Here is a 24375-nt window from a genome sequence, read left to right as displayed (position 1 = left end):
ATCCATAGAAAACTAACATTCTATTATTAAAAAAGAGCACGATCGGATTATTACGATTGAACTAAAAAAGATATTTTTTGAAAGATTATGTCGAATATTTTATATTATCAAATTAAAGAATATAAAAAAGGTTAAGATAATTTTAAGGTATGAAATTTGATTAAATTGAATATAACGGAAACCTAATTTTTCATAAGTTATTTTCACAATCTAAATCAGGAAGACCAAAAAAAATTCTTAATAAAAGTAAACGATTTTGCGTATAAATTTTAAATACAAGAAAGAAAAAAACAAAAAGTTGCTTCGCGAAACGGAAAATGAAAAGTAAAAACCAAAATTTCTTTAATTTTCTCTCTTCGGTTGTTTTTAAATATAGACAAGTTAAATTAAAATATAAATAATATATATAAAAAACTACTCTTTCAATCTCAATTATTGTCCACCACTATGTTGTTTTTTTATTTTAAACAGTAAAAAAAATTATGATAATAAAATATTTGTTATTACATTTTATAAATTATAAAAATAACAAAGGTAAGAGTCGATAACTCTTTGATATCTTTATCACTAATTAGTTGTCATATTTCTTATATTTCCAGTATACAAAAAAATGTCTTTTATAAATATTTCGTTATTTGATACAATTTTGCTAAAAAAAAAGTATAAAATATGATTAAATTATTTTGTTAGTGTTAAAAAAAAATTGTCTTAAAATTGAAACAAAGGATATAGTTTTAATTGATATAACTTAGCATAAAATTTAACTATACATATGAATCCTTTGAAGCAAAAAAAAAAAAGAAAACTACATTTGAACATTTTGTTGGTGCATTGTTGAGATAAGGAACATGGAGCCTTGACTTTTGAATGAGTTTTATATATGTGGAAGTTGAAGTATTGTTTCTTGTGGAACAATTTACCTACAAAATCACTCACAATTATCGTCTGTGAAATGCCGAAAACATCCCTTCAAATGATTATGCATCTCTTTCTAAAGGAAAATATAGATGAATTAATTTACGTTTGAACATATAGTCACGTTATTTGTCTCATCGGTGTTATAAGAAAAACAGTTGTATTGTAAAAGCAATATATCATTACGGGCACGAGTTGATTTATACTATAAATACATGCATTTGTGTAGACAAATATGTTATTTGCTCTCTACATTTTCATAAATTAATATTTTTTTGGAAAATTTTCAAAAATATATTTTAAAAAATGAGAAATTATTTACATTCTAGAGAATAAAATTTATCATACTTAATTTTGTTGTATGAAGCGTAAATATTTTAATTTAAAATATTGTATTTTATACTATTTATATGTTTTTTTGTTTCTAAATAGTTAAGAAATATTCGAGTTAATGAATGTACTTTTTAAAAACTTTGTTTATATACTAAAATAAAATTATGAGTTTTTATGTATGTTTACTGTGGAAACGTTTCATCCCGGAAAATGTTGTCCTCCCATTTTGATTGAAAAGTTCTTTTCTCCTAATAAATATGATTGTATAGTTTCGCACACCAACGTTATTTCAAATGAAAGATCGAGCATTTTCAATATACAATTTTCTATTTTTTTAATTGCCTAGTTGCACAAAAAAAATTCAAATTATTATTACTCGATTTTGACGAAGTCTCAGCTCAATTTTGAATGGATGTGGTTTTTATTTTATTTTATCATCAATAATTTTAATTTCATATAATTTCACCTCAAAACATTTGTGACCTTTGTATTAATTATTTGTCATTCATTTAAAAGAGTCATGCAACATATTTACAATCTATACATCTCTAAATATCGTCTTACTTTATAAGAACAATGACTAAAAACGACAATTAAATCACAATAAAAAGTTAACTAACTAATTACAACCATTTTTATAAAATTTATACCCATTGATTTTCAAAAAATTAAAACTTTAATATTTCAATCGACACTGATACTTAACCTTACGTACGTCGCATCTGAGACGTTCTCATTTCTATTAAGAGTATTTTGATTGCATTTTTACCATTTTGTTTTTAAAATAATTCTCAATGATGTTATGTTGTTAAAAAAAAAGGGTCAGTAATGTTTAATTATTTAATTAATTATATGATTATGTTGCAACTACCATCAATAATGCTATAATATATTAAGGAAATAAAAAACAACATTATTATTCACGCAATCATGTATTAATCTATATTAGTATAATGTCTACAGTTGTCACATTTGGCCATTGAAGAAAAATGAAAATGGACCCATCCCATAGCAAAAAAAAAAAAAATTATTTTCCAAAATGGACCGACCTCCGACCTTTAGAACATAAGCTAACTTCAATTATCATTAAAATAAGTACGCTCTACGAATGTAAACGGGTTGGATTGACACCCTACATAACTTGAATAACATTTATAATCAAACTCTTAAAATATAGGTTGATTTGAATCGTGAAAAAAAAAAAACAGCACAATACAACATTCGACCTAAATTTGATCAAATCGATTTTTTCAACCGAAGATTCAATCCAATATGTAAAAAACTAAAATTTTGAACCAACACAACCCAATCAACTCTTAAAATATGAGTTGGGTAGTCGTCAGATTGTTCTTACACCCTTGACACACTTCGACTCTAACTAAATACCTTTATTTTATTAATGTAAAAACATTGTACTCTCTTCCTACTTAATTGTATTTTTGTAAATATTAGTATTGGATCTTATTGTTAGGGTTAATTATAAATATTAATTTTCTATATCTTTGTCCTATCCATTCTTTCCTTTTTTTGTCTCATTCCTTTATTATATTGTCGATGTCGATTTATTACGTAATTAATTGTATTTCAAACAAAGTATGATTTAATAATATTATATATAGATAAATAAAAAGCAATACATAAATTTTTTTTTATTGATGTGTGCTATAAAATTATTGATGTCTTGATAATATCATGATTACTGGAATTTTTTAGATATATGATATGATATTACTTTTTTTGTTCAATGATATAAAATAATGTTCGTGTCATCAAAATAGAATGTTATTAAAACTACTTTATTGAGTAGTCGAGAAAGAACAATGGGCTACTTTATCCATAGGATTATAAAATATTGTAGACGAGTGGAAATGAAATCCATGGAGTTGGAATAAGAAAATAACAAAATCAATTTGAGTTGAAACTATATAGTATGATAATATATAATATGATAAAAGCTTTTAGGTGTCCCAAAAATAACTTAGGTTTCACAAGTGTTCAATTTTTTTTTCCTTTTCTAGAATGATAGTTTTTTTTTAATGCATAGTGTTTTGTCTTTGTTCAAGCTTTTAACTTTATACGTTTTAATTATCACGTAATGGTTTGAGTTTAACACATGTTGTTAATATACTATGTAAAATATAATATATTGTCGTGATTTTGATATATCTTTACTATATTAAAAGTGGTTTAAAGAAAAATTAGTTTTGGACAATTCTACTCCCAGCAAAATTTAAAGTTTACAACGTTATTCTATATTTTAAAATAAATATTGCTCGTTTAAATTAAAGAAATGGAAGTCTATGAATTCTTTTATTTTATAATTAATTTATTATTTGTTTTAAATAATAAAATCAATTATTAACTTTTAAAATTCGTTTGTTTTCTATTTATTTTAATAATTTAAAAATGAAAACAAATCATTTTATTTTTTGAATTTTCTAAAAGACGTTGATATGAATTATATTGTTTTATAATTAATTTAATATAAAAAAATAAAATCAATATTACCTTGATTATCTTTTTAAATTCTTAACTTCATCTTATAGGATGTGAAAGGTTTTTATATATTTAATTTATTAATTTAATTTTTAAAGATTATTAATTTATATTTATTGATGAAATTTCAAATAAAAAAGAAAAACGAACCGTTGATATTCCACGAGTTTTTCAAACGAGTTTATGAGTTATATTCTATTATTTTTTATTTTTATTTATTAATTATGAATAATTAAATCAATATTACCTAATAGTTATTTTTTCAAAATTCTTAACTTTATTATAGAATATGAAAAATTTCTTATCTATTTAATTTAATAATTTAATTTCTAAAAACAATTATGAATTTATATTTAATGATAAGATTTGAAAAGACTTTTGTAACCATTTATTTTTCTTAACTATATATATAAATTTATTCGTAGATTAGGTTTAGACTATATTTTGAATATATGATCTTAGATTTTTTCGAGCAACATTCATAGAAAACTATTACAATGTATAAAAAACGAATAAAAATTAGAGGTTTTGAGACCCATTATTATGGTTGAATATGTAATTTATCTCTCCATACATCAATGTTTATTTATAAATTAAAACTGCACTATTTTGTTTAATTTCATTTTAAATTATTCTTAGTGCTAAAAAAGAACGTAACTCATTTATCATCAAAGTGTATTAGTATATATCCATAAAGTTCGTAGTTTGAATCTTCATACTCAATTAAATTGCTAAAAGTTACTCTTAATGACATATTATTTTGTTTAATTAGTAATATTTGAATATAAAAAATCAACAATATAATATTTATACGATACAAACGGTTACTCTTAATGACATATTATTTTGTTTAGTTAGTAATATATAAATATAAAAAGTCAACAATATAATCTTTATAACAACACGCGTCAATATTTTCTAGTTAGTGTAAGTGTTATTGTAAACTTGTTAATGAGTCGAAAGTTTTTCAAGGTAGTCAATATAAGTATAGTTTAAGTTGCACGAGATATACAACCAATTGAATCTTGATCAATATATAAGAACTTCGAGTCTCGTATTATGAACTAAGAAATGTGCAATGTTATTTTTAGAGGAATTTTCAAAAATTGCAAATTTTACAAAATATTTATAACTTATAGCAACAATTTAAAATTATATCATTAATAGTCACTGATATGCTACAGTGATAATATCAGTGACTATTATTGATAGAATCCAAAATGTAATTAAAAATAGATTTTTACAATAAACTTTTTGTATCATTTTAACAAAATTCGAAACATTTGATTATTTTAGGGATATTTCAAGGAAGTTTACTTTAAACGTTTAGTTATGAAAATATTTACAAATATAGCAAAATATCATAATTTATATGTGATGGGCTATGATAGACAGTAATATATCGCTATATCTTGTAAATATGTTGTTTGTTTTTATGTATTTGAAAATAATTCATATTCCTAATCAACGTATCTTGTATTAAGAATATTTCGTTTTATCTTTTCCTTCCATGTTTGTAGATGAAAATGCATCCGTTTATGACGTAACTCGAGACGTAGCGTACGAAGGAGCGCATGACAATCAACACACAACATCGTTAATTTTAAACAAATATGAAGGGTTGTTTTCTTTGGGTATAATCTGACCATAAAATTTGATTTTATATACTACTTGAACCAAAACCAAATTGATTGATCTCGACTCAAATCGATGAGCGTCTTCAATGGGTTTACGAGTTTTTTTTTTCTTATACCCGAACACTATTATTTCAAATACAGGATTGTACTGCACAAATTGTATCGATCAATATAATATAGTTTGTTTCTATACTCTCTTTCTATATAGGAGAATTCTTATGGATATAAGAATATTGAAAATATTTACAAAAACATAGTAAAAGACTAAAATGCGTCGAAGAGAATTTTATAGATTTTGTTATGTTTTGTAAGTAGTTTCAATTTGTTGCTATATTTAAAAATATTAGTGTATATTTATATATCATGTTGTTTATATAAAGTATACAACGTTTTCTCATTAGAATCATGCTTTCATTGGAAAACAATTTTTTATATTATCATACAAAATTTCGTCATCAGTGTATGTTTCGAGAAAAATACCGTTGTGAAAATTTGAAAGTAATGAGAGACTGAAAAACAAAACAAATCAAGCCTAACTCTCGAGTAAAATAAATTATATTAGACTATTCATTTATGTAAAAACGAGTTTAAATAATTATATAAACTATTTACATACGATGTTCATACTTTTATGTTTTTACATGAACGATTTATATCATATTGGTCGTATTAACTACAAAGAGAGTCACATTAATGGTATGGTTAGACACTCAACCTTATTCATATACATATTATATACTGTTGATGATATATAGTTAAATTTGCCTTCAACAACTAGCTTAAACTTTTGGATGAATTGATGGTTTAATATGGTATCAAAGCAGGTGGTCCAGGGAGGTATTGTGTTCAAGCCATTGCATTGTCGTTTCCTGACATTTCGAACTTTATTCACTTTTATGTTTCTATATACAATTTAAGTTTAGTAAAAATAACATTGGATTCAATATTATACTATTCAAAATAATCATTTAATAACAACTTTAATGAATAAAATATGATTTTAAACTACAAAGTATAAGATTTATAACATAAAATTTAATGATTATACGCAAACGAGATAAAACACAATTCAATCAAGCTTATTATCATTCATTCATCAATAAAGTCTCATTCTTGGTTTACATTAATTTTCATTATGATTTGGTAAACGTGACCTTAGTGTGAGTAAACAACTCAACTTTAATAGTAAACTATAAATTTATTGAGTAAATATTCTTTTATTTTATATATAACAAACAACCCAACCGACCTTTATCTCTAATTTTGAAGTTGGCTAAGAAACTAAAATTTACCATCTTAGTCTTCTTCTTACAATTTTCAACAAATTTTATCTCACAACTCTACGAGGTAAAAGCAACCTTAACAAGTTCAACCTATTAACATAAGTATGAGCTCAATTCAACTAATATTTGTATATTTTCAAAGTCATGAAGTTCTTTCTTAAAATTTCTCTATCCCAAGTTGTACTCAACCAGACCTTAACGATGTTGACGTATATATATTAATTAATTAATTTTAAGAAATTGCAATTTTGTGTAATTTAGGATGAAAAATGGTTAGGGAAATACTTGTCCACGAGAAGGCCACAATAATCTTCGTTTCCAAACACATTCCAATTTCCCCATCTTCGTTTCTCCGTTTGCACAAATCATTCCGTACACTCAACTTGCCTGCAGAGGAAAGCCTTTTGCAGATCTCGAAATTCCCTCTTCTTTGAACTGACTCGCCGGACCTCTTGCCGCCATGGGTGTCCCAGCCTTCTACCGGTGGCTCGCTGACCGGTACCCGCGATCCATCGCCGATGTGGTTGAGGAAGAGCCAGTCGGTGGCCCTAGTGGTGTCCTCTTCCCGATCGACGTCTCCAAGCCTAACCCTAATGGAATGGAGTTTGATAACTTGTATTTGGATATGAATGGCATAATTCATCCGTGCTTTCATCCTGAAGGCAAGGTATTCAGTTCTTGTTCTTCTTTGCACTGCCTTCAGTTTCGAGATTGTAATGGGATTGGTTTGCAGGGGGAAATGAACGGTATCGTTAAATCATTTGGCCCAATTCGAGTGGCTTGTGATGTTTGTGTGTTTGGCTGTGTATTTGAGTAGAGCAGGATTGACAGAATAACGTAGAGTTTAGTGGGTTTTGCGAAATTTGACTGCCAAGAAGAGAATTCTCTAGCTTAAATTCGAGCTTGTGGTTACTGGCGTGGGAGCTTGTATAATGAGGAGACTGGGTCACTTATATTTGTTGTTTCTGGCGTTGGTTATTTCACAAAACGAAGTAAATTTGATTTTGAATGAAAGTTTACCAGTGTAGACCAAAATGTCGTTTGAACTATAATATGATGGTGTTTGAGACATGAAAACGGTGGGACATACGTTTCTTATCGAAATGAAATTGGAAGCAAAATCACTTCTACTTCTGCTTTCCGAATGCTTAAATTTATAAGACAACAAGAAGTGTGAATATGTGGTTTTTATTTGGGCTATTAGGAATGACGATGAACGAACCTACAGAATTGGCCTTCATATTAGATTTATTTCTCTAAGAATTGCTGAAATTTGTTGCTGTTGATTTGTGCTTAATCTGTCTGTGCAGCCTCCACCTGCTACGTATGATGCTGTATTTAAATCCATTTTCGATTACATTGACCATCTCTTCTCATTGGTTCGGCCAAGAAAGGTTCTTTACATGGCAATTGGTATGAAATATGTTAGGTTATGGAGCAATTTTTGTTCTCTTTATGCAAGGTCTCTTTTAGTAACTTCAGAATTTGGCAGATGGCGTTGCACCTAGAGCTAAAATGAACCAGCAGCGTTCCCGGCGATTCAGAGCTGCAAAAGATGCTGCTGAGGCCGTGAGACTGTTTATATGCCATCTATCATCATGTATATTTATGATCAATGAACGAATTTTAATTACTTTTGGCTCTGCACATGTTAGGAAGCTGAAGAAGAAAGATTAAGAAAAGAGTTTGAAGCTGAGGGGCAAACCTTATTGCCTAAGGAGAAGCCCGAAACATGTGATTCTAATGTTATCACTCCTGGAACTGAATTTATGGGAGTGCTCTCAGTAGCACTACAGTATTATGCGCAATCAAGATTAAATCACAACCCAGGGTGGAGGTTTACAAAGGTATGGTTGGAACGTTTTTGTACTTCCCATTCCTTATCTTCAGTTGGCTTAAAGATTGGATAATTCCTTATTGGTGGAGTAATCCTTTCTGTATCTTCCACCTTTTATACCTCTGGCTTTCAGGATACTTTGTCTCTCTATGTTTATTTATGGGGATGCATTGGATGATTATTTGAAGGTTATTCTATCTGATTCAAATGTTCCTGGTGAGGGAGAACACAAAATTATGCAATACATTCGGCTGCAGCGCAATTTACCTGGTTTTGATCCAAACACTCGACATTGTCTGTACGGTCTGGTGAGTGTTATGCATCTTAACTTTTTATAGTTTCTTTTTCTTTAATGCTTCTTGGCTGTATGTGCAGAAAGAGTTATTGCATTATAATTCCTGGACTATTTGTTTTTGAACTAAACTGTTTTTGTGTATTAATTTCAGGATGCGGATCTGATTATGCTTAGTCTAGCAACACATGAGGTTCACTTTTCAATCTTAAGAGAGGTCAGTTGACTGTCTCATGAGTGCTTATGTATTTCTAACTTCTAGCTGATCTCCTTGCTTCAAATTGATTGATTACTGAATACACACATTAGTTGTGCAGGTAATAATGCTACCAGGGCAACAGGAAAAATGTTACAATTGTGGCAAAGTTGGTCATTTAGCAGCTGAGTGTCGTGGAAAGTCTGATGGACCAGAAGATTGGAATGGAGCGGATGAAACTCCGATTCATAAGAAGAAATATCAGGTGGGAAAATATGTTATCTTGTTTTCAACGGTTCATCTTACCTTATTTAGTATGTCTTATTGTATCTGACACGATGAATTTCTCATGCAGTTTCTCAACATTTGGGTTTTACGAGAATACTTGCAATATGAATTGGACATTCCCAATCCACCTTTTGAAATCAATTTTGAGCGGATAGTGGATGATTTTGTGTTTTTGTGTTTTTTTGTTGGCAATGATTTTCTTCCACATATGCCAACCTTAGAGATTAGAGAGGTAAAAGCATCTAACTGTTTTCTAGGAGAATATTGTTATTTCTTTGTTTCCAAAATGGCTAAATGCACATATTCAGTGCTTTGAGGGGTTTAAAGTCATATGTACTGCCTCTTCTTCATAATTTTTTTTTTTATCTTTAATGATGGTACCATGACAAACATACTTATCTGGTTCAGGGTGCTATTAATTTATTGATGCACATATATAGAAAGGAGTTTCCTGCTATTGGTGGATATCTTACTGACGCTGGTGAGGTAATGGTCTTTTCTTTTCTTACAAACTTGTTCATTGTTTCTGACATATTTTTCCTCCGGAAGTAGGATTTCATTCTGTACTCATCTCCTGTCTCCATCTAACGTATCTCTACCCTTTTTTCCGCTTCTTTAAAACCTAACATGTCAATCTAACATATCTTACTGATACTGCTTCTTCAATGTGTCAATCATGTGCATTTTTGAGAGCCAAAGTTTAAATCTGTTCTGCAGCGCATTGGAACTGAAGAGCAACTATCTTTTTTCCTTGTTTAGTTAATTCAGTAAAGTCCCATTGCATTGGGTCAAAATAATTTACCATCTCCTCATCATATTGTTTATATGATGATCAACAACGAGTGTGCTTTGTCATGTTCCTGTATTTGTTTGTTTATAGAATCCCCTTCTTGTGGCTTCAGGATTAGATTCCCATCATTGCATTGGGTCAAAATATATCTATTTTTCATAAATACAAAATCTTTCAAGGGTTATGCATCATGACATTATTTGCTGTTATTTTCTCACTTTTCTTCTCTTGTGAAATATTTTTGTGTGGATGACCGTGTATAAAGTAATGAAGTTCTATTCTGAACAATCTTCCATTTCTGTTTTCTGTGAACGGACTAGGTTTTGTTAGATAAAGTGGAGCATTTTATTCAAGCTGTGGCTGTACATGAGGACCAAATCTTTCAAAAAAGAGCTCGGATTCAGCAGGTCTAGGGGCATCTCTTGTTGTCTGTTATCATTTCAAAGCATTTTGAATCTTATATACATTTTGTTATGCTTTGTTTTTTTATTGCTCCGTTCTGACCCATCCTTGACCCATTTTTATTTAACTTGCCTGTCAATGCAAGTACTGATGAGAACATACGGTGTGCATTTCATTAGTATTACATAAACACAATTTTCCTTTTTCTTTTTTTTTTTTAAAAAAGGTTACATTGCCGATTTGAATCTTTTGTATCCTTTTGAAAATTTCCGCTGTAAGGTAATATTGTCATGTCTTTGTCTACCATCATATGTTGTACCTTTCCATTTTCTGATTTTTAGTCTTTAGCTATTCATACTTCAATAATCTATATATTGGTATCCATGGACGAAAAGATTCTGATACAACTTGCTGTCAGCAGGCACAGGAGAATAATGAAGAAATGAGAGGTAGAGCTAGAAGAGAGAATGGTCCTCCACCCCCACCTCCAACAGTTGACAAGGTTTCAAACATAAATTTTATTTCTCAATAGTTTTGCATGCATTTAATATACTTTTTCATTTTTAATGGTTTAATGCATATATGACGTTTAATAGCCTGTTAATCCTGATTGAAGTGCTTGAGTTTACAATTATTAGGAAGATATCTGGGTAATATATGTCCTCATTCCTCTTTGGACATTTCTTCTTGCCTCGTGTCTACACTTGAAGAAATTCACTGTAATTTGTGCATGTGTTTCTAGTAAGACGTGGCAGATAGGGAAGTGGGGGAGGGTTTTTTTTTGTGTGGAAGTTATTTGTCTTGTTTTGACAAGAAATATTAACTTTCCACTGAGATTTTTGATAAGTTACAAAATTAGAGACCTACCAAATTCCAAGCAAAACTAGATGCAACCTTGACAAAGACAATCATTAATAGTAAAGCCTAGAATAAATAGTTGCCTTGATGTATAAACTATTACAGAGTAGTCCTATCTTGATAGGAATTCTGTATTAGTATTACTATTACATTTAGAGTGCTGTGGATGTTTGTTGTGTTTGACCATCTGCTATTGCTTGTACCAAAAGCTTTTCTTTACTTTTGTTTCTTTATTTTTTATTTTTATCCCTCTAGACTGTAGTTTTATCGTCCCTTTTGATTGATTTTTTTAATTGAAAGACTTTGTATGTAATCGCATGGTGATTTGATGTTTAAAATGTGTATATTTTGAAGGACATCTAAATGTGGGTATTGTATTCTTTGCCATTTCCCTTTTCCCAGATCAAGTTAGGGGAGCCTGGATACAAGGAGCGGTATTATGCTGAGAAGTTCAATGCCAACCCAGCAAACATTGCTGAAATAAAACAAGATGTGGTAAGTTCAATATAAAAAGAATAATTGTTATTATTTATGTCTATTTTTTGGTGGATGTACTTAGTGGTTCTCACTCTCTCCAAAATTTGAACTCGAACATCTTTTAACTCTTGCTATTCTACTACCTATTTTGTGCGGGGAAAGAGTATGAATCTGATTGGTTGATCTTTTAAAGTTAAACCATTGATCACTTTCCACTAAGCTAAACATGAAGACTCCTGAATAATGTTTTATGTTGTTCATTTATGTTACATATTTATCATATTAATTTGGTGTTAGCCAGGATCGTACAATTTATAAGTTTATCCTTGGTGTTTTACATTAGTGGTGAAAGATTTTTAGATTCAACCATGGTCCAAAAGGTGATGGGTTGATTGAACCTCTTTTGATACCTTACATGGAATACTCTAGATATTTCTAATTTTGCTAGCTTCTAATCAAACTATGAATAGTTTTAGAATCATCTAATAATTTTAAGTGATGAATTTCATGAAAATTAAATTTTGAAACTTAATGTGAATTCTAGGCCTAAGAGAGTGGCACATTAATTGTGCTGAATGTCAAATTTGAAAAAGCCAAAAAAAAAATTTGAAGTTGCAGAATGCAGTGTAGCATGGAAATGAAAAACGGGGTTCAAATTTCAATAATTTTAGTTTAGGAATGGTTGGATATATGCATTGCTGAAATCATGTTTTACTGTTTTCTTTTTGGTGATTCATATTTTGGTAAAAAGAAACATTTAATTGATAAATGAAATTAGGAGAGAAATCCCAAACATCAAAAGGTGATTACATAAGGGAGTGTCAATTACTGACTAAAAAATATAAGCTGATGCCGTGAAATTTTCTTTATAAATATCGTTAATAATTACCTTGAATAAATCTCCCTCGAGTGATTTTGATGAACAGAAGTAGCTGATGGGTTTATATTTTGTGGCAGGTCCTGAAGTATGTGGAGGGTTTATGTTGGGTCTGTCGATATTACTATTCAGGGGTTTGCTCTTGGCAATGGTAACTTTCATTTGCATTTTGTAACAAATGGGTGCATTCTTCAAAGAACCATATCTTCTTTTGGTTTTAGAGTTGTTCACTAATTTTCTGAGGATATGCATGCAGTGTGTTGGGTACTGATTTGTTTTTGAGTCTTGATTAAAAATCACCGTTGAATTAAAATCAATGGCCTATTAGCTGTTTGGTATCCATGTTTTATGGTATGGTAATGGGCAGTACACACGTTGTCAATGTTTCTACTTGCTTTTTTGCTTCAGGTACTATCCTTATCATTATTCGCCTTTTGCCTCTGACCTTAAAAACTTGGCTGATTTGGAGATAACTTTTTTCATCGGAGAGCCATTTAAGCCTTTTGATCAACTGATGGGAACTCTACCAGCTGCAAGGTTCCGTCCTTTTAATTTATCTGCCATTTATCCTACTAGTCTATTTAAAGTTTTACAGCTCACTGAAGATGAAATTATATCTACTTTTGTTTACAAGAAGTGAAAAGCACTTTCCATTGAAAGCATACAAAAGTTCAAAGGCTAAGGCAACAAAACTATGAAATTAGGTCTTTTATCCTGTTGGCGCTAATTAAAAAGTACAGCAGAATAGTTTCTTTATTTGGGTAGACTTTTGGGAAGCCAAAAACCAACCTAAAGCCTGACTGATCCTTATATGATTTTGTCTCAAGAGATTCTCTATTTTCTTTTCAACATATCCTCATACATTGTCTTGTTTAGCTTATTGACCATATTAATTTTTATGCATCATGCTTATTGCTTATATCAATACAGTTCAACCGCTCTTCCTGAAAAATACAGAAACTTGATGACAGATCCATCGTCACCTATCCTTGAATTTTATCCTTCAGGTAATTTCTTTTCCTTTTTTTCTATCATTATTTTTTTAAAAGTTCAACTTTAACAAAACAATTATCTTTCATTGAGATGAAAAAAAAACATGAAAGAATACAAGAACATACAAAAGATTTAAGTCCACAAGGGCTCCAACTGTGCAAGATAGTGTAAAGAATAGACCGAAAGATCTTTGAAATTGAAGTCATAAGTGGAAAATGAAATCTTGTATTTGTTTTCACTTAGTCACTGTTTTTCTTTTCCTTGTAATTATCCCTCTTCCCTCAAATGGTGTATTTTTTGTGAATAGACTTTGAGATTGACATGAATGGAAAGCGATTTCAGTGGCAGGTAGTTATGCCTTTTGTTTTTTCAATGAAGCAAGAAGTTTATTTATTTATTTTTAAAAAAGCATTCTTAACTGTTATTGGTTAAACTAATGGAAGTTGCTGAATCTTTTCCATGCTGAAATTTAGGGTGTTGCCAAATTGCCTTTCATTGACGAGAGAAAATTGCTTGCTCAAACTAGGCGACTTGAATGGTCTTTAACGGTACGAAAGAATGAGTTATGTACTTCTATTTTCCAATTATTAAACTAATTTGCTCAGATAATTGTTTCTTTTAGTAATGGACATTTGGTTTCTTCTGCTGTGGCAAAAGTCTCATTGTGCTTTCTCGGTGAACTGAATCATTGTGCCTTTTTCTTTTTTTGTCATGTCAAATATGCCTCATATATATTTATTTCATGAAAGCTGCCCGTTTGATTTCAAATATATTAATTCTTCTGTTTTCTTTATAGCAGTACAAACTCATTTCTCACCAAAATGTATTGTGAGGGTAGTAGACTATTGGGATTTTTCTGATAGGCCAGTTTTTTCTGTTTACGTACTTGTCATTTTAGGCTGTCTGGTTTTTGTGCTGACCTACTAGGAATATCTTGTCCCTGTCAGTGAACCATGGAATAGCTTATTAGAAAAATGTTATAGGTTGTCCTGGTTTGTTTTATGCTTAGGAATTTTATGGAATCTCAATATTTTGGTCTGGTTTATAAGCTAGCAATTCTCAGGTCTGTTGGCTTCTACAATGCTATCACTGCTTCAGCATTTTAGCTTTTGAGTTGCTTCTATTCTCTTACTCTTATCCAACGATATTTTGATTTAGTTTGTACTTTGTGAAGAAGGTGAAATTACTTTCTTGTATAGTCAATTGAATTTCAATGCTGAGATTAGTAATCTGCAAATTTGGTGTATTATGCAGGATGAAGAGAAGAATCGGAATAGTGTGATGCTTGATATGCTTTATACACATTGTACCCATCCGTTATCTGCACAGATTTTCTCTTATTACCAAGTTGCTAGTCAACTACCTCCACATGCAAGAACTTGTTGGGTGATTGACACGAATGCAAGGTTGGTTTGGTTTCATCACATATTCAATAAAATTCCTGATAACTTACCCCTGTATGTGCTTACTTTGCTGCTCGATCCCTTTGTTGCGTTCATTTTACAGCGGTGGGATGAATGGATATCTTTGGTTGTGTGAGAGAAATGTTATCCGTAATGTTGTTCAGTCACCGATCAACAGTTTGCCAGATATTCAGTGCAATCAAGTCCTGTAAGTCTTTCATTTGGTAACCTGAGACATACGGGCCTCTCTCTCTCTATTTATCTCTCACACATTTTATTTAACTGTAGAAATGTTACATATCTTAATCCTCAGAAGCACAAACATATCCCTGAACCTCCAAAGGGAGCAATCATTCCCAAAAAGGTGCGTAAGATTTGAGTACTAAGTCTCATCAAATTTCCTTTCAGTATAATATCTACGAAACAGATGTGAAAAACATTTAGACCTCGTTTGGTAACCATTTTTTTGTTTTGTTTTGAAAGTTAAGCCTTTTGACACTACTTCCACTTTTAAATTTCTTTGTTATCCACTTTTTACCAATGATTTAAAAAATCAAGCTCAAATTTGAAAACTAAAAAAAGTAGCTTTTGAAACCTTGTTTTCGTTTGTGAAATTTGGCTAAGATTCAACTCTTGTACTTAAAAATGATACATACCATTGTAAGAATATGAGAGAAAATAAGCTTAATTTTCAAAACCTAAAAAAAAGACAAAATAGTTACCAAATCGGGTTTTTAGTAATTTAGTTAGACATTGCCATTGTGTAAGGTTTTTTCTTTTTTTATTAGCGTATTTCTGGTCTTAGGATGATCACACACGATGCATTTTTTTTTATTACATTTCCTTTCCTTGCCACTAGATTAGTTAAAAGTATTTGAAATTTGCCTATAGCTTGATGCTTTGTTGTATTTGCAGGTTCTAAGTTCCTTGGATATCAAACCGTTCCCTACATTATGGCATGAAGATAATAGTTCCCGGCGCTCTCATGGTAGAGATCGGTCAGTGTACCTAAACTTGCCTCATCAAGTCAACCACTACAAAATTTAAAGTTCTTAAATAGATTTTGGAAAATTTAGATGGAATCGTTACATGCCTTTTGACACAATTATACATAGTTTTATGTATGGGCTATGTTAGAACCTTTTCGATAGGTTGTTTCTAACCGAGTGCACCTCTTTTTCAGGCCTCGAGTACCTGGAGCTATTGCTGGCCCTCTATTGGGAGAAGCAGCTCATCGTCTTGTCAAAAACACTCTTAATATCAAATCTAATGGCTCATCATCAGGATTTTTTGAACAACCCTATTCACGCAATTTCCCAGGACCACCTATGTTCTCTCGACCACGTCAAGTTGGACCTTCAGGTTTTGAGACGGGGTATGGCGAAGATCCAAATTATAACTATGGCCACTATAACAATTACCAAGGTGCATCAAGTAGGCCAAGATATTCCCACTCTTCAAATGGTATGCCAGGTGACCGGCAAAGTTCCCGTGGAAATGATAGAGTGCAGCTTCATGAACAATACAACAACCTGAGGACTGGAATGTCTGCTTTGACAATTGAAGAGAACGTAAGGAATCGATCTCCCGACGTTTTAACTCCTGGTCCTCCTCCTGCGATGCTGCCAAAGATGCTGAACGTCGGAAACTCAACAAACCAACAGAATTTTACTCAGGCTACTGACACACTTCCTTCCCCACCACACAAATGGATCAATAGATCACCATCTGCAAATACAATGCATGCAAGACAAGAAAGTTTTCCGGGAGGGGTCAACGAGAAGCAAGTGAGACAAATGTATCTAGCAAAGACTCCAGTATCCCAGAGCGGGTCAGGTTCTGGAAGCAGGCAGTAATCACTATATGTTTGGTTCGTGTTTGGTTGTTATTCAAGTTACCCCAATGCGAAAGCATTTGTACTTAACATGGATTTCAGTGAGGCACATCCTAACACAGGTGCTTCGGCGCGAGTCATTTGGTGGAATGCATTCTCGACGTGAAAGTGAAGTTATTATTTGGCAACCGGGGCCGGCATTTAAAGATTAAACTATTTGGATGGGTGAAGAGATTCGAGTCAGAACAATCGGTAAGATCATTTAATGTAATTTGTGCATATTGTAGCAACGAATTCATCACAAACTGTAGTGTATCTACAAGTTTTACCTCTAGAAATTCCCCAACTTAGTATTGGGGGGTTTTGAAGAGGAATTGTAGAGTAGACATGTTGATTATAGTGGATCTCATAGCAGCACACAACATATGTGTAGTTAGTTAAATAGCTCTCGTCTTTGTACTTTTTCTTTTTATTTACTCCTGAGACATAGAAGAAAGGCAAAAGATGACTAAAGAGACAAATGATTAGACATATGTACACCCTCATCATATTCTATTTTCATGCTTATTGTTCGATACTCGTTTAGAATCCTTTGAAAGAACCATGTATCGAGTTTGTTATACACTTCTCATCCTGTACACTCTTCAGCTCAAACTTAGGTGGAGCGCTGATTCAATTGGTACTGTCGTTTTCATTGCATGAGGGAAGAATGCAAAATTGCTAAAGGTAGCAAATCATGCATTTTAAACTATATTCATGTTATGGTGGATATATCATTATTAAGGAGGAAAGTTCTTAAACATCGCAAACATGTCATTTGGTGTATAATAAAAGATGGAAGTGTGGGTGTCACTCTCAATATAATCGTAAGTTTTTACCCCAAAATTTTGGTGGTTCGCCATGAATCCAAAAGCTGTGTTTATCTCTTTACCTGACCATATGGAAAATGACTTTATTACATTGTCGAATCCATTGACTTCACCAAGATGAAGAAGATTAAGAGTGAAGTTTATATATAATTCAACAGTATGATTTGCCTTTTGTTTTGTCAACACAAAGAATTCAGTAAGAATTTGGAGTTCACCAAACATGATACACAAACTCCCTTATAAATTTTACTCAATCCACCTGAAATTCCACAATTTTATGCATTAGAGTATGTAAAGTATACAACAAAATGAAAAGGAAAACAAAATTTAAAAATTTCATAATGGAATGTGTCAGTTTCACTTTCACGTTTCATTACAAATATTAGCCTTTGAATCGTACTAATCCTTGGTCTAATTTCATGTACTTAGCATAGCAATGACAATGTGCTCATTATGTTACCTATTGGCTTGAATTCTAGTTCCACCTTTAACTTCCGTCAAGTGATTTTTCTAGCTACAACGACGATAGATTAAAGAAAAATATAATTCATAACTAATAAGTATAAATCTAAACATAATTAAACTAGTTATAATTAAAGATGTGAATTCAACTAGTTATAATTCAAAAAATGAAAGAAAAGAACTAAATAAGTCAGAATCACAACTCTAACCATTTTTTTTAAAAGACAGAAAGCTAATACTATTTGGTTAGTTGTTTGGTTTTTGAATATTAAACTTATACACACCGACTGTAGAGCTTAAATATAGTTGTTATTGTTATTATTATTATTTTCCAATTTGACTGAAAATTTAAATATATATACACACCTTTCATTAAAAAAACAGAGTTTGTTACCTGATTGATGAATCCAATCTCATCCATCATTGTAAGAAATAGCCGGAGAGGAAAAGAGCAAAGAAGAAGAACAAGCTTCCATATATAAGCACAGCCTTCTGCCCAGAAGTCAAAGTGTTCCCTCCAAGTCCATACTGCTGATTCTGAGCAAACCCAGCAATCTCCACACTCTTACTCTCAAAGAAGCTCTTTGCCGCCCCACACGTCGGACACCGCCAGTCCTCCGGCAGCTGCTCGAACGGCAGTCCCGGCGCTATTGGATACGTCGGATCCCCGACCGCCTCATCGAACTTATGTCCACATGACCTGCACTCATATATTCCTGTATTCAACACTGCAAATTTCTCCTCCAGCCGTCGCTTATCAAACTTCTCCTCCTCCTCTTCAACCGCCACAACCGGCAGTGGCACCGGCGTATTTGGGTCATCAGAGGTGGGTTTGTCTTCCTTAGAGACGTCGATGGAGTTGAGGGTGAAAATGGAGATGGGTCTCGCCGCAGATGATCTCAGCAACGGCGGAATGGCGGCGGTGGCGGGGATGGGGGGTTTGAAGTTGAATCTGGGAATTGGAAGGGAAGGTTGGGAGAGATGGAAGGAGAGAGTGGTGGGTCTAGCTGAGGAATAAACAGCCATTGATGGAGGTGGGATTTGTGTTTGAAGGTTCTGATTTTTGTGTGTGTTTAAAAAAGAAGGGAAATTCAAAAGGAAGAAGTAGAAGAAGAAGAATCAGAAGGATCCATGGAATGGGGGAAGGGTATATGCTGGTTTTTGCTTCTGTGTAAGAGAAAGAGGAGGTGGAGGATAAGGTGTGGTGGTGGGGAAGGAAGAAGATTGGAGTGTGTTCAATTGGGGTTTCTTTTTGGGCTTTACTTTTACTCATCTACTTGAAAAGCCCAAAATTATGAATCAATATGAATGGTAGTTGGTCAAGATTTTTCTTTATGGTTGCAAAAGAATGTTGATAAAAGAAGTCTAAGATTCCATGTAATCTCATGTGAATTCCAGCATTGTTTAATGTCTAAGATACCAATCGCCATTCTAATCTTGTTTGTTCAGTTTTCCTTTCTAATTGAATATAAGATTACAAAAGTATATTAGAAACATAAATTTCTTTTAGTACAATTCAGATAGAAAATTTTGAATCACAAATCAGTTACTAACACCTTTTTTATATCAATATAGATCAAACTTACTTAGATTTTTTTGATAATATATACTAAATATTATATTACATATTGGTAGGCTATAACTACTAAATAAAAACACAACATACTTAATAATATTAAAAGTACCAAAGTATCAATTAAAATGTATGTTTGAAAGTTGAAATAGGATATTTAAAGTTAATAATATTTGTGTTTGAGGTGCAGAGTTATTTTGTCTAAATTCTATATTTATGTTTGACGCTTAGTTATAACAATAATTATTACTATAGTTATAATATTTTCTAGGGCAATCCTCCGGAAGCTCAAAATTTCACCACCTCATCAACCAACATTCATCAATAACAACTCTCCAACTTATTGAATGAGTGAGTTTTTTAGTAGTTAAATTTTCTATAAAATTTATCGGTCCATTTTCAAACAAAACACAAAACAATAATCAAACACTTGTAAGATACCTAACCATTTGTAACGAGTAAATATAGGGATTGTTCATATCCTTAAATTCTCTCCCAAAATTTCCGAACTCATTTGACAATATAAGCAAAAAGAGGAAGGGAGAAAATCATTACCTCTTAAGCCAAGCGAAAGACTAGGTCAAGATTCTTCTTCTTCTGCAAATTTGTAAACAAACAAACAAAAACAAGTTTACTCAAAAGAAATCAGATCAAACACAAAGTTTGAATTAATTATGACATGGCCACTTTCTGGTTGGATTTTTTCTTCTTCTTCCTCTTCCTCCATGGAGGAAGAGGAAGAAGAAGATGAAGATCAAAATACTCAACTCACTGATTCTGATGAACATGAAACACATCTTAATAATGATGACGACGATGAATACCAGGGTGATTCTTACCAAGAAGATGCACAAAACAATGAACAAAACGCTGCCGTTTCAGATGAGACAGATGCTGCAGATTTGCATCAATCTAAAACCAATAGTTTCTGTCCAATCGAAGATCACATTCCGACCGCCATTGCTATCCCTGCCAATGCTACTACTAACAATATCGTAACCGTTGCCATTCCGGCACGACGGAGAACCACAATCTGGACGAATGAAGATGAAATCAAGCTCTTGCGCGGTTTTCTTGAATACGCATTGAAGAATCGAATCTCCAGTCACCGCCTTCAGCAACAAGACGCCGTTGCGTTCTATCGTAAAATCAAACCGAAAATTCAGCTATGTTGCGACAAAAATCAATTAATCGATAAGCTTCGGAGATTGAAAAGGAAGTACCAGAACACTCTGCGCAAGATCAATTGCGGCAAGAAACCGGCTTTCAAAAGCCAACACGAACAATTAACTTTCGACATTTCACGAAAAATTTGGGGCAGAAATTCGGGGAGAAAGCAAACATCGGCAAAGGATAGCATCCTAGACGAAGTTCTTGCGGATATTAATCCTAATTTCACTGAAACCAAAGTGAAAACAGAGAACCTCGGAGACGAATACGAAGAGCGAGACGACATTCAATTAACAAAACGGCGTCGCACGGCGTTTCTATCAGGCGAAGCGAGCAATTCAAATGAGATTCCAATGAGGCCAAGTAGTGTACTCGACGATATCGGAAAATTTTCAGGATTGGTTGAGGAAGTGGCGAAGGGCTGCTTGACGCCGTTTTTCAAGGAGTTGATAAGTAACGGATGGCCGCCGGTTGGTCTCGCAAGAAGGATTCCAGGTTCGAGTGGCGGAGAGGGGGTTGAGGAGCGATGGCGGAAGCAACAAGCTATAGAAATGGAGGTTTACTTGAAGCGATTGGAATTGGTTCAAGAAGAAATTAAGATTTCATTGAAGGAGTTGAGATCAAAGGAAGAAGAAAGTAAACATAATAAGCTTCGAAACGATAATTAACAAATACTCAAACATCTAAATTAGAGTCTTTAATTTTAATTGTGAAGTCAGAACACTTCGTTCCTTCAGGATTGAAATCGAACCGTCCAAAGAGAGAGAGTAAACCGAAACATTATACTAAAATATTTCCATTATTATTATTATCCCAAACATTAATATTGCATTTCTTACTTTGAACAATCTATAATTAAAAAAGAAGTCTAATGTTAATACACTATAGTTCTATGATTCAAACAACTCAAAGTAGAAGATTTGATAAAGCTTTGGAATTATCCCATCAATCAATTTTCATAATCTACCAATGATAGCCTCAATGGGTTAAAGTGTCAACCAAAACATTAAAAAGAGAAACAAGGAAATGTAATGTCAAAAATTCTGTCCTCTTGCAAAAGAACTAAAGTTTTCATATCACTAATCACCAACAACCAAATCACTGATTAACATAATTTAATTGAAGAGTAAGAAGATAGCTAAAAGGGACTCTACTAAACGAAAAAACACAATTCTGCAGATTATCTTTGCCCACCATAAGCACAAAATTCCAGCAAATTTATTTCTTCTTTCCTCCTTTTGCTGCGTCTGAAGCCTTGGTCTGTAGGAAGATATAAAAATGTAAATCAAAGGCAACTATCATTTCAGAATCATTCATCGATTAGCTATAAGAATTTGTTCACTTACCTTCTTAACACCTCGGATTTTCTTTGCCCTGTTCTTCCTTTCCTTCATTTGCTTTCTTGATTTTTCTACCTTGGTGTCGAGGCCATTCTATGATAATGAAGTATAAGAAGCATGCTTGAGTAATGTCATTCTATGAAACAAATCTTAAGAGCACAATAATTGAAGTTTTGCTTAAAAGGACATTGTAACATTACCCTGATTAGCCTGTATTTTGGCTCGTACTTCTTTGCATTCTCGACGGAATCATAGATCAAACCGAACCCAGTGGATTTTCCACCACCGAAGTGAGTTCTGAATTTGAAAACAAAGATGGCATTTGGATCCTTCACATCATAGATTCTGCCCAGCTTCTCTTTCAGCTCAGCCTTAAGACCAAGAAATAGAAACATACAACATAATGATCACCATAAGCCAAAGCATAGCAAAATATCAGCAACATGGGTGCCAAATGAATGCCCTTTTATTCCATACAAGTGCCAGAAAAGATAGATTTTCCAATTTCAATGAAAATGGGATTAAAATACAACACGAAACACTAAGGATCCAGTGAGAAAAAATACTATAGATTGAAAAGTTAATTATTCATACAGATTTTGTAAATGCAATAAACACTCGATAACTTCATGGGGAAAAAAATAACACGAAAAATAGATTACCTTTGAGACGTTGGGTCTGCCGGGGTGAAGAACATCAATGACCTGCATAAATCACGAAACAGAAAGATTATAAACAAATAGCCAATCAAGGACCATATACCGCTAACCCGAAAGTGATTTTCATTTCAATTAGATAAGCAACACTAAAACCCTAAACTCAAAATGAAATACAAAACCGAACCATTTTCAGCACCAAATAAAATGCAACTAGCACTACACCCTAATCCAGAAACTAAGTCCAAAATCAAAACCGAACAAGGAACTTACATGGAAAAAAGAAAAAAAGAGACGCCAAGAGAAAAATCAAACCTCGCAGAATCAATAAACATAAAGTAATGCGGAAAGCAAAGACAAAGGACTCACGAATTGCTTCCTGGAGAGAAGCCTGTTGGTCATGAACTTCCTGGTCCGAATGGTGACTGCTTTGTCCGCCATGGCTGAAGAGGATGGGAGGCTTGAAGCTCGAAGGAGGCGACGGCGAAGAGAAGAGCGGCAGGAGAGTCCTGATATTGGGATGTTAAAAGAGAGAACAAAACCCTAATAATAAGGTTAATCGGTAGGTCAGCTGTTGGGCTTTTTTTCATTGCTCTATTTGGGCCCATAATGGATTTTACTTTGGGCTCCAGTTGATCAAATTCTTTTAGAAATTGGACTATAGCCCAAAAAGAAACCCTTTTATTCAATAATTCTTTTGGTCTCGCTAACCCGTTAGAAAAATGGTAATTATAATCAGACAAATTTACAAATAACTAGTTTTTAACAATATTTATATTTGATTGCATAAGTTAAAATAAATTAACCATACTAATTTACATAAATTTTTAGAAAAGGGAGTTGATGAATGAAAAAAAGGTACAAATTAAGAGAAGATGACATCAAAGTTTTTTTTTTCTTACATACGTACATATTTAGATTTTTTTTTCTATCGTTGTTTGTATTGGTATTCGAATATGCTTTCATTTTTACCGATCTTTATGGATTTCTTGAATCAAAGCCACAACTTCTCAATTTGATCAGCATATCCCACATCCATAAAAGCGTTGAGTATAATTTTAAAATAAACACATCCATAAAAGCATAAAAAACCAAAGAAAGAAAAAAGAACAGAAAGAAAATGAAAAATCCAATGAAATTGAGATATTCTTCCTTATTTGGAAGCCTATCCAAATTGTGTGCAAATTGACGTAGAAAAAGAGTCTTATATAAGTATCCATAATTAAGAATTCATAAACGTCCGTCCATTGTGTTTTGTGTAAAAATTAATAATTAAATGAATTGTTAAAGCACTCCTAAATCTTTATTTGGTAATATATAGTTTTATATTGTACAAGTTTTTTTATTTCTTGAAAAGAAAATTACATAACCATGAGCTCATTAAATATTGTTAA

At 32.2% G+C, this 24375-nt stretch overlaps 4 protein-coding genes across 7 annotated transcripts; 2 read left to right on the top strand and 2 right to left on the bottom strand.

The window, feature by feature from the left end:
* Positions 1-6965: 6965 nt before the first annotated feature.
* On the top strand, positions 6966-17488 carry LOC101218843 (5'-3' exoribonuclease 4). 2 transcript variants are annotated; one of them, XM_011650470.2, is made up of 22 exons: positions 6966-7331; positions 7975-8077; positions 8157-8233; positions 8320-8511; positions 8690-8809; positions 8948-9010; positions 9111-9254; positions 9345-9509; positions 9686-9763; positions 10388-10474; positions 10891-10971; positions 11730-11822; positions 12762-12832; positions 13090-13218; positions 13612-13688; positions 13982-14022; positions 14148-14222; positions 14929-15080; positions 15181-15285; positions 15366-15441; positions 15993-16075; positions 16261-17488. In XM_011650470.2, exons 1-22 carry the CDS (start codon positions 7125-7127, stop codon positions 16931-16933), a joined length of 2892 nt encoding a protein of 963 aa, XP_011648772.1. In that variant the 5' UTR covers positions 6966-7124; the 3' UTR covers positions 16934-17488. The 2 variants fall into 2 exon arrangements, with proteins under 2 accessions (XP_011648772.1, XP_011648773.1); XM_011650471.2 differs by lacking the exons at positions 6966-7331; positions 7975-8077; positions 8157-8233 and having other exon boundaries at positions 8369-8511; positions 8635-8809.
* Positions 17489-17706: 218 nt separating this feature from the next.
* LOC101219075 (rubredoxin) lies at positions 17707-19650 on the bottom strand. Of its 3 annotated transcripts, none has more exons than XM_011650468.2 (2): positions 18637-19649; positions 17707-17842 (listed from the first exon to the last, which is right to left on the bottom strand). In XM_011650468.2, the coding sequence occupies exon 1, from the start codon at positions 19266-19268 to the stop codon at positions 18663-18665; it is 606 nt and encodes a 201-aa protein (XP_011648770.1). In that variant the 5' UTR covers positions 19269-19649; the 3' UTR covers positions 17707-17842; positions 18637-18662. The 3 variants fall into 3 exon arrangements, with proteins under 3 accessions (XP_011648770.1, XP_004139218.2, XP_011648771.1); XM_004139170.3 differs by having other exon boundaries at positions 17735-18039; positions 18637-19638; XM_011650469.2 differs by lacking the exon at positions 17707-17842 and adding an exon at positions 18090-18294 and having other exon boundaries at positions 18637-19650.
* Positions 19271-21653, top strand: LOC101218055 (probable transcription factor At3g04930). The gene is made up of 2 exons (XM_011650467.2): positions 19271-19295; positions 20551-21653. The coding sequence occupies exons 1-2, from the start codon at positions 19271-19273 to the stop codon at positions 21651-21653; spliced, it is 1128 nt and encodes a 375-aa protein (XP_011648769.2).
* Positions 21654-21899: 246 nt separating this feature from the next.
* On the bottom strand, positions 21900-23530 carry LOC101219313 (40S ribosomal protein S24-1). Its single transcript, XM_004139171.3, has 5 exons — positions 23351-23530; positions 22988-23029; positions 22526-22696; positions 22332-22418; positions 21900-22245 (listed from the first exon to the last, which is right to left on the bottom strand). The coding sequence occupies exons 1-5, from the start codon at positions 23420-23422 to the stop codon at positions 22204-22206; spliced, it is 414 nt and encodes a 137-aa protein (XP_004139219.1). The 5' UTR covers positions 23423-23530; the 3' UTR covers positions 21900-22203.
* Between the last annotated feature and the right edge of the window lie 845 nt (positions 23531-24375).

This window comes from Cucumis sativus, chromosome 2, assembly GCF_000004075.3.
Source record: "Cucumis sativus cultivar 9930 chromosome 2, Cucumber_9930_V3, whole genome shotgun sequence".
NCBI lineage: Eukaryota > Viridiplantae > Streptophyta > Magnoliopsida > Cucurbitales > Cucurbitaceae > Cucumis > Cucumis sativus.
This window is presented reverse-complemented; position numbering and strand designations above follow the sequence as displayed.

What these genes read in the sequence shown, in the direction of transcription:
- LOC101218843 (XM_011650470.2), top strand. Translation starts at nt 7,125, where the DNA reads ATGGGTGTCCCAGCCTTCTACCGGTGGCTCGCTGACCGGTACCCGCGA. An exon ending in ATCTTACTGACGCTGGTGAG is followed by an intron (nt 9,764 to 10,387) that starts GTAATGGTCTTT and finishes TGAACGGACTAG; the next exon opens with GTTTTGTTAGATAAAGTGGA. An exon ending in ATTCAGTGCAATCAAGTCCT is followed by an intron (nt 15,286 to 15,365) that starts GTAAGTCTTTCA and finishes ATTTAACTGTAG; the next exon opens with AAATGTTACATATCTTAATC.
- LOC101219075 (XM_011650469.2), bottom strand. Translation starts at nt 19,268, where the DNA reads ATGGCTGTTTATTCCTCAGCTAGACCCACCACTCTCTCCTTCCATCTC.
- LOC101218055 (XM_011650467.2), top strand. Translation starts at nt 19,271, where the DNA reads ATGGAGGTGGGATTTGTGTTTGAAG. An exon ending in GGTGGGATTTGTGTTTGAAG is followed by an intron (nt 19,296 to 20,550) that starts GTTCTGATTTTT and finishes CCATGGAGGAAG; the next exon opens with AGGAAGAAGAAGATGAAGAT.
- LOC101219313 (XM_004139171.3), bottom strand. Translation starts at nt 23,422, where the DNA reads ATGGCGGACAAAGCAGTCACCATTCGGACCAGGAAGTTCATGACCAAC. An exon ending in GCAGACCCAACGTCTCAAAG is followed by an intron (nt 22,697 to 22,987) that starts GTAATCTATTTT and finishes CTTGGTCTTAAG; the next exon opens with GCTGAGCTGAAAGAGAAGCT. An exon ending in CAAAATACAGGCTAATCAGG is followed by an intron (nt 22,419 to 22,525) that starts GTAATGTTACAA and finishes TCATTATCATAG; the next exon opens with AATGGCCTCGACACCAAGGT.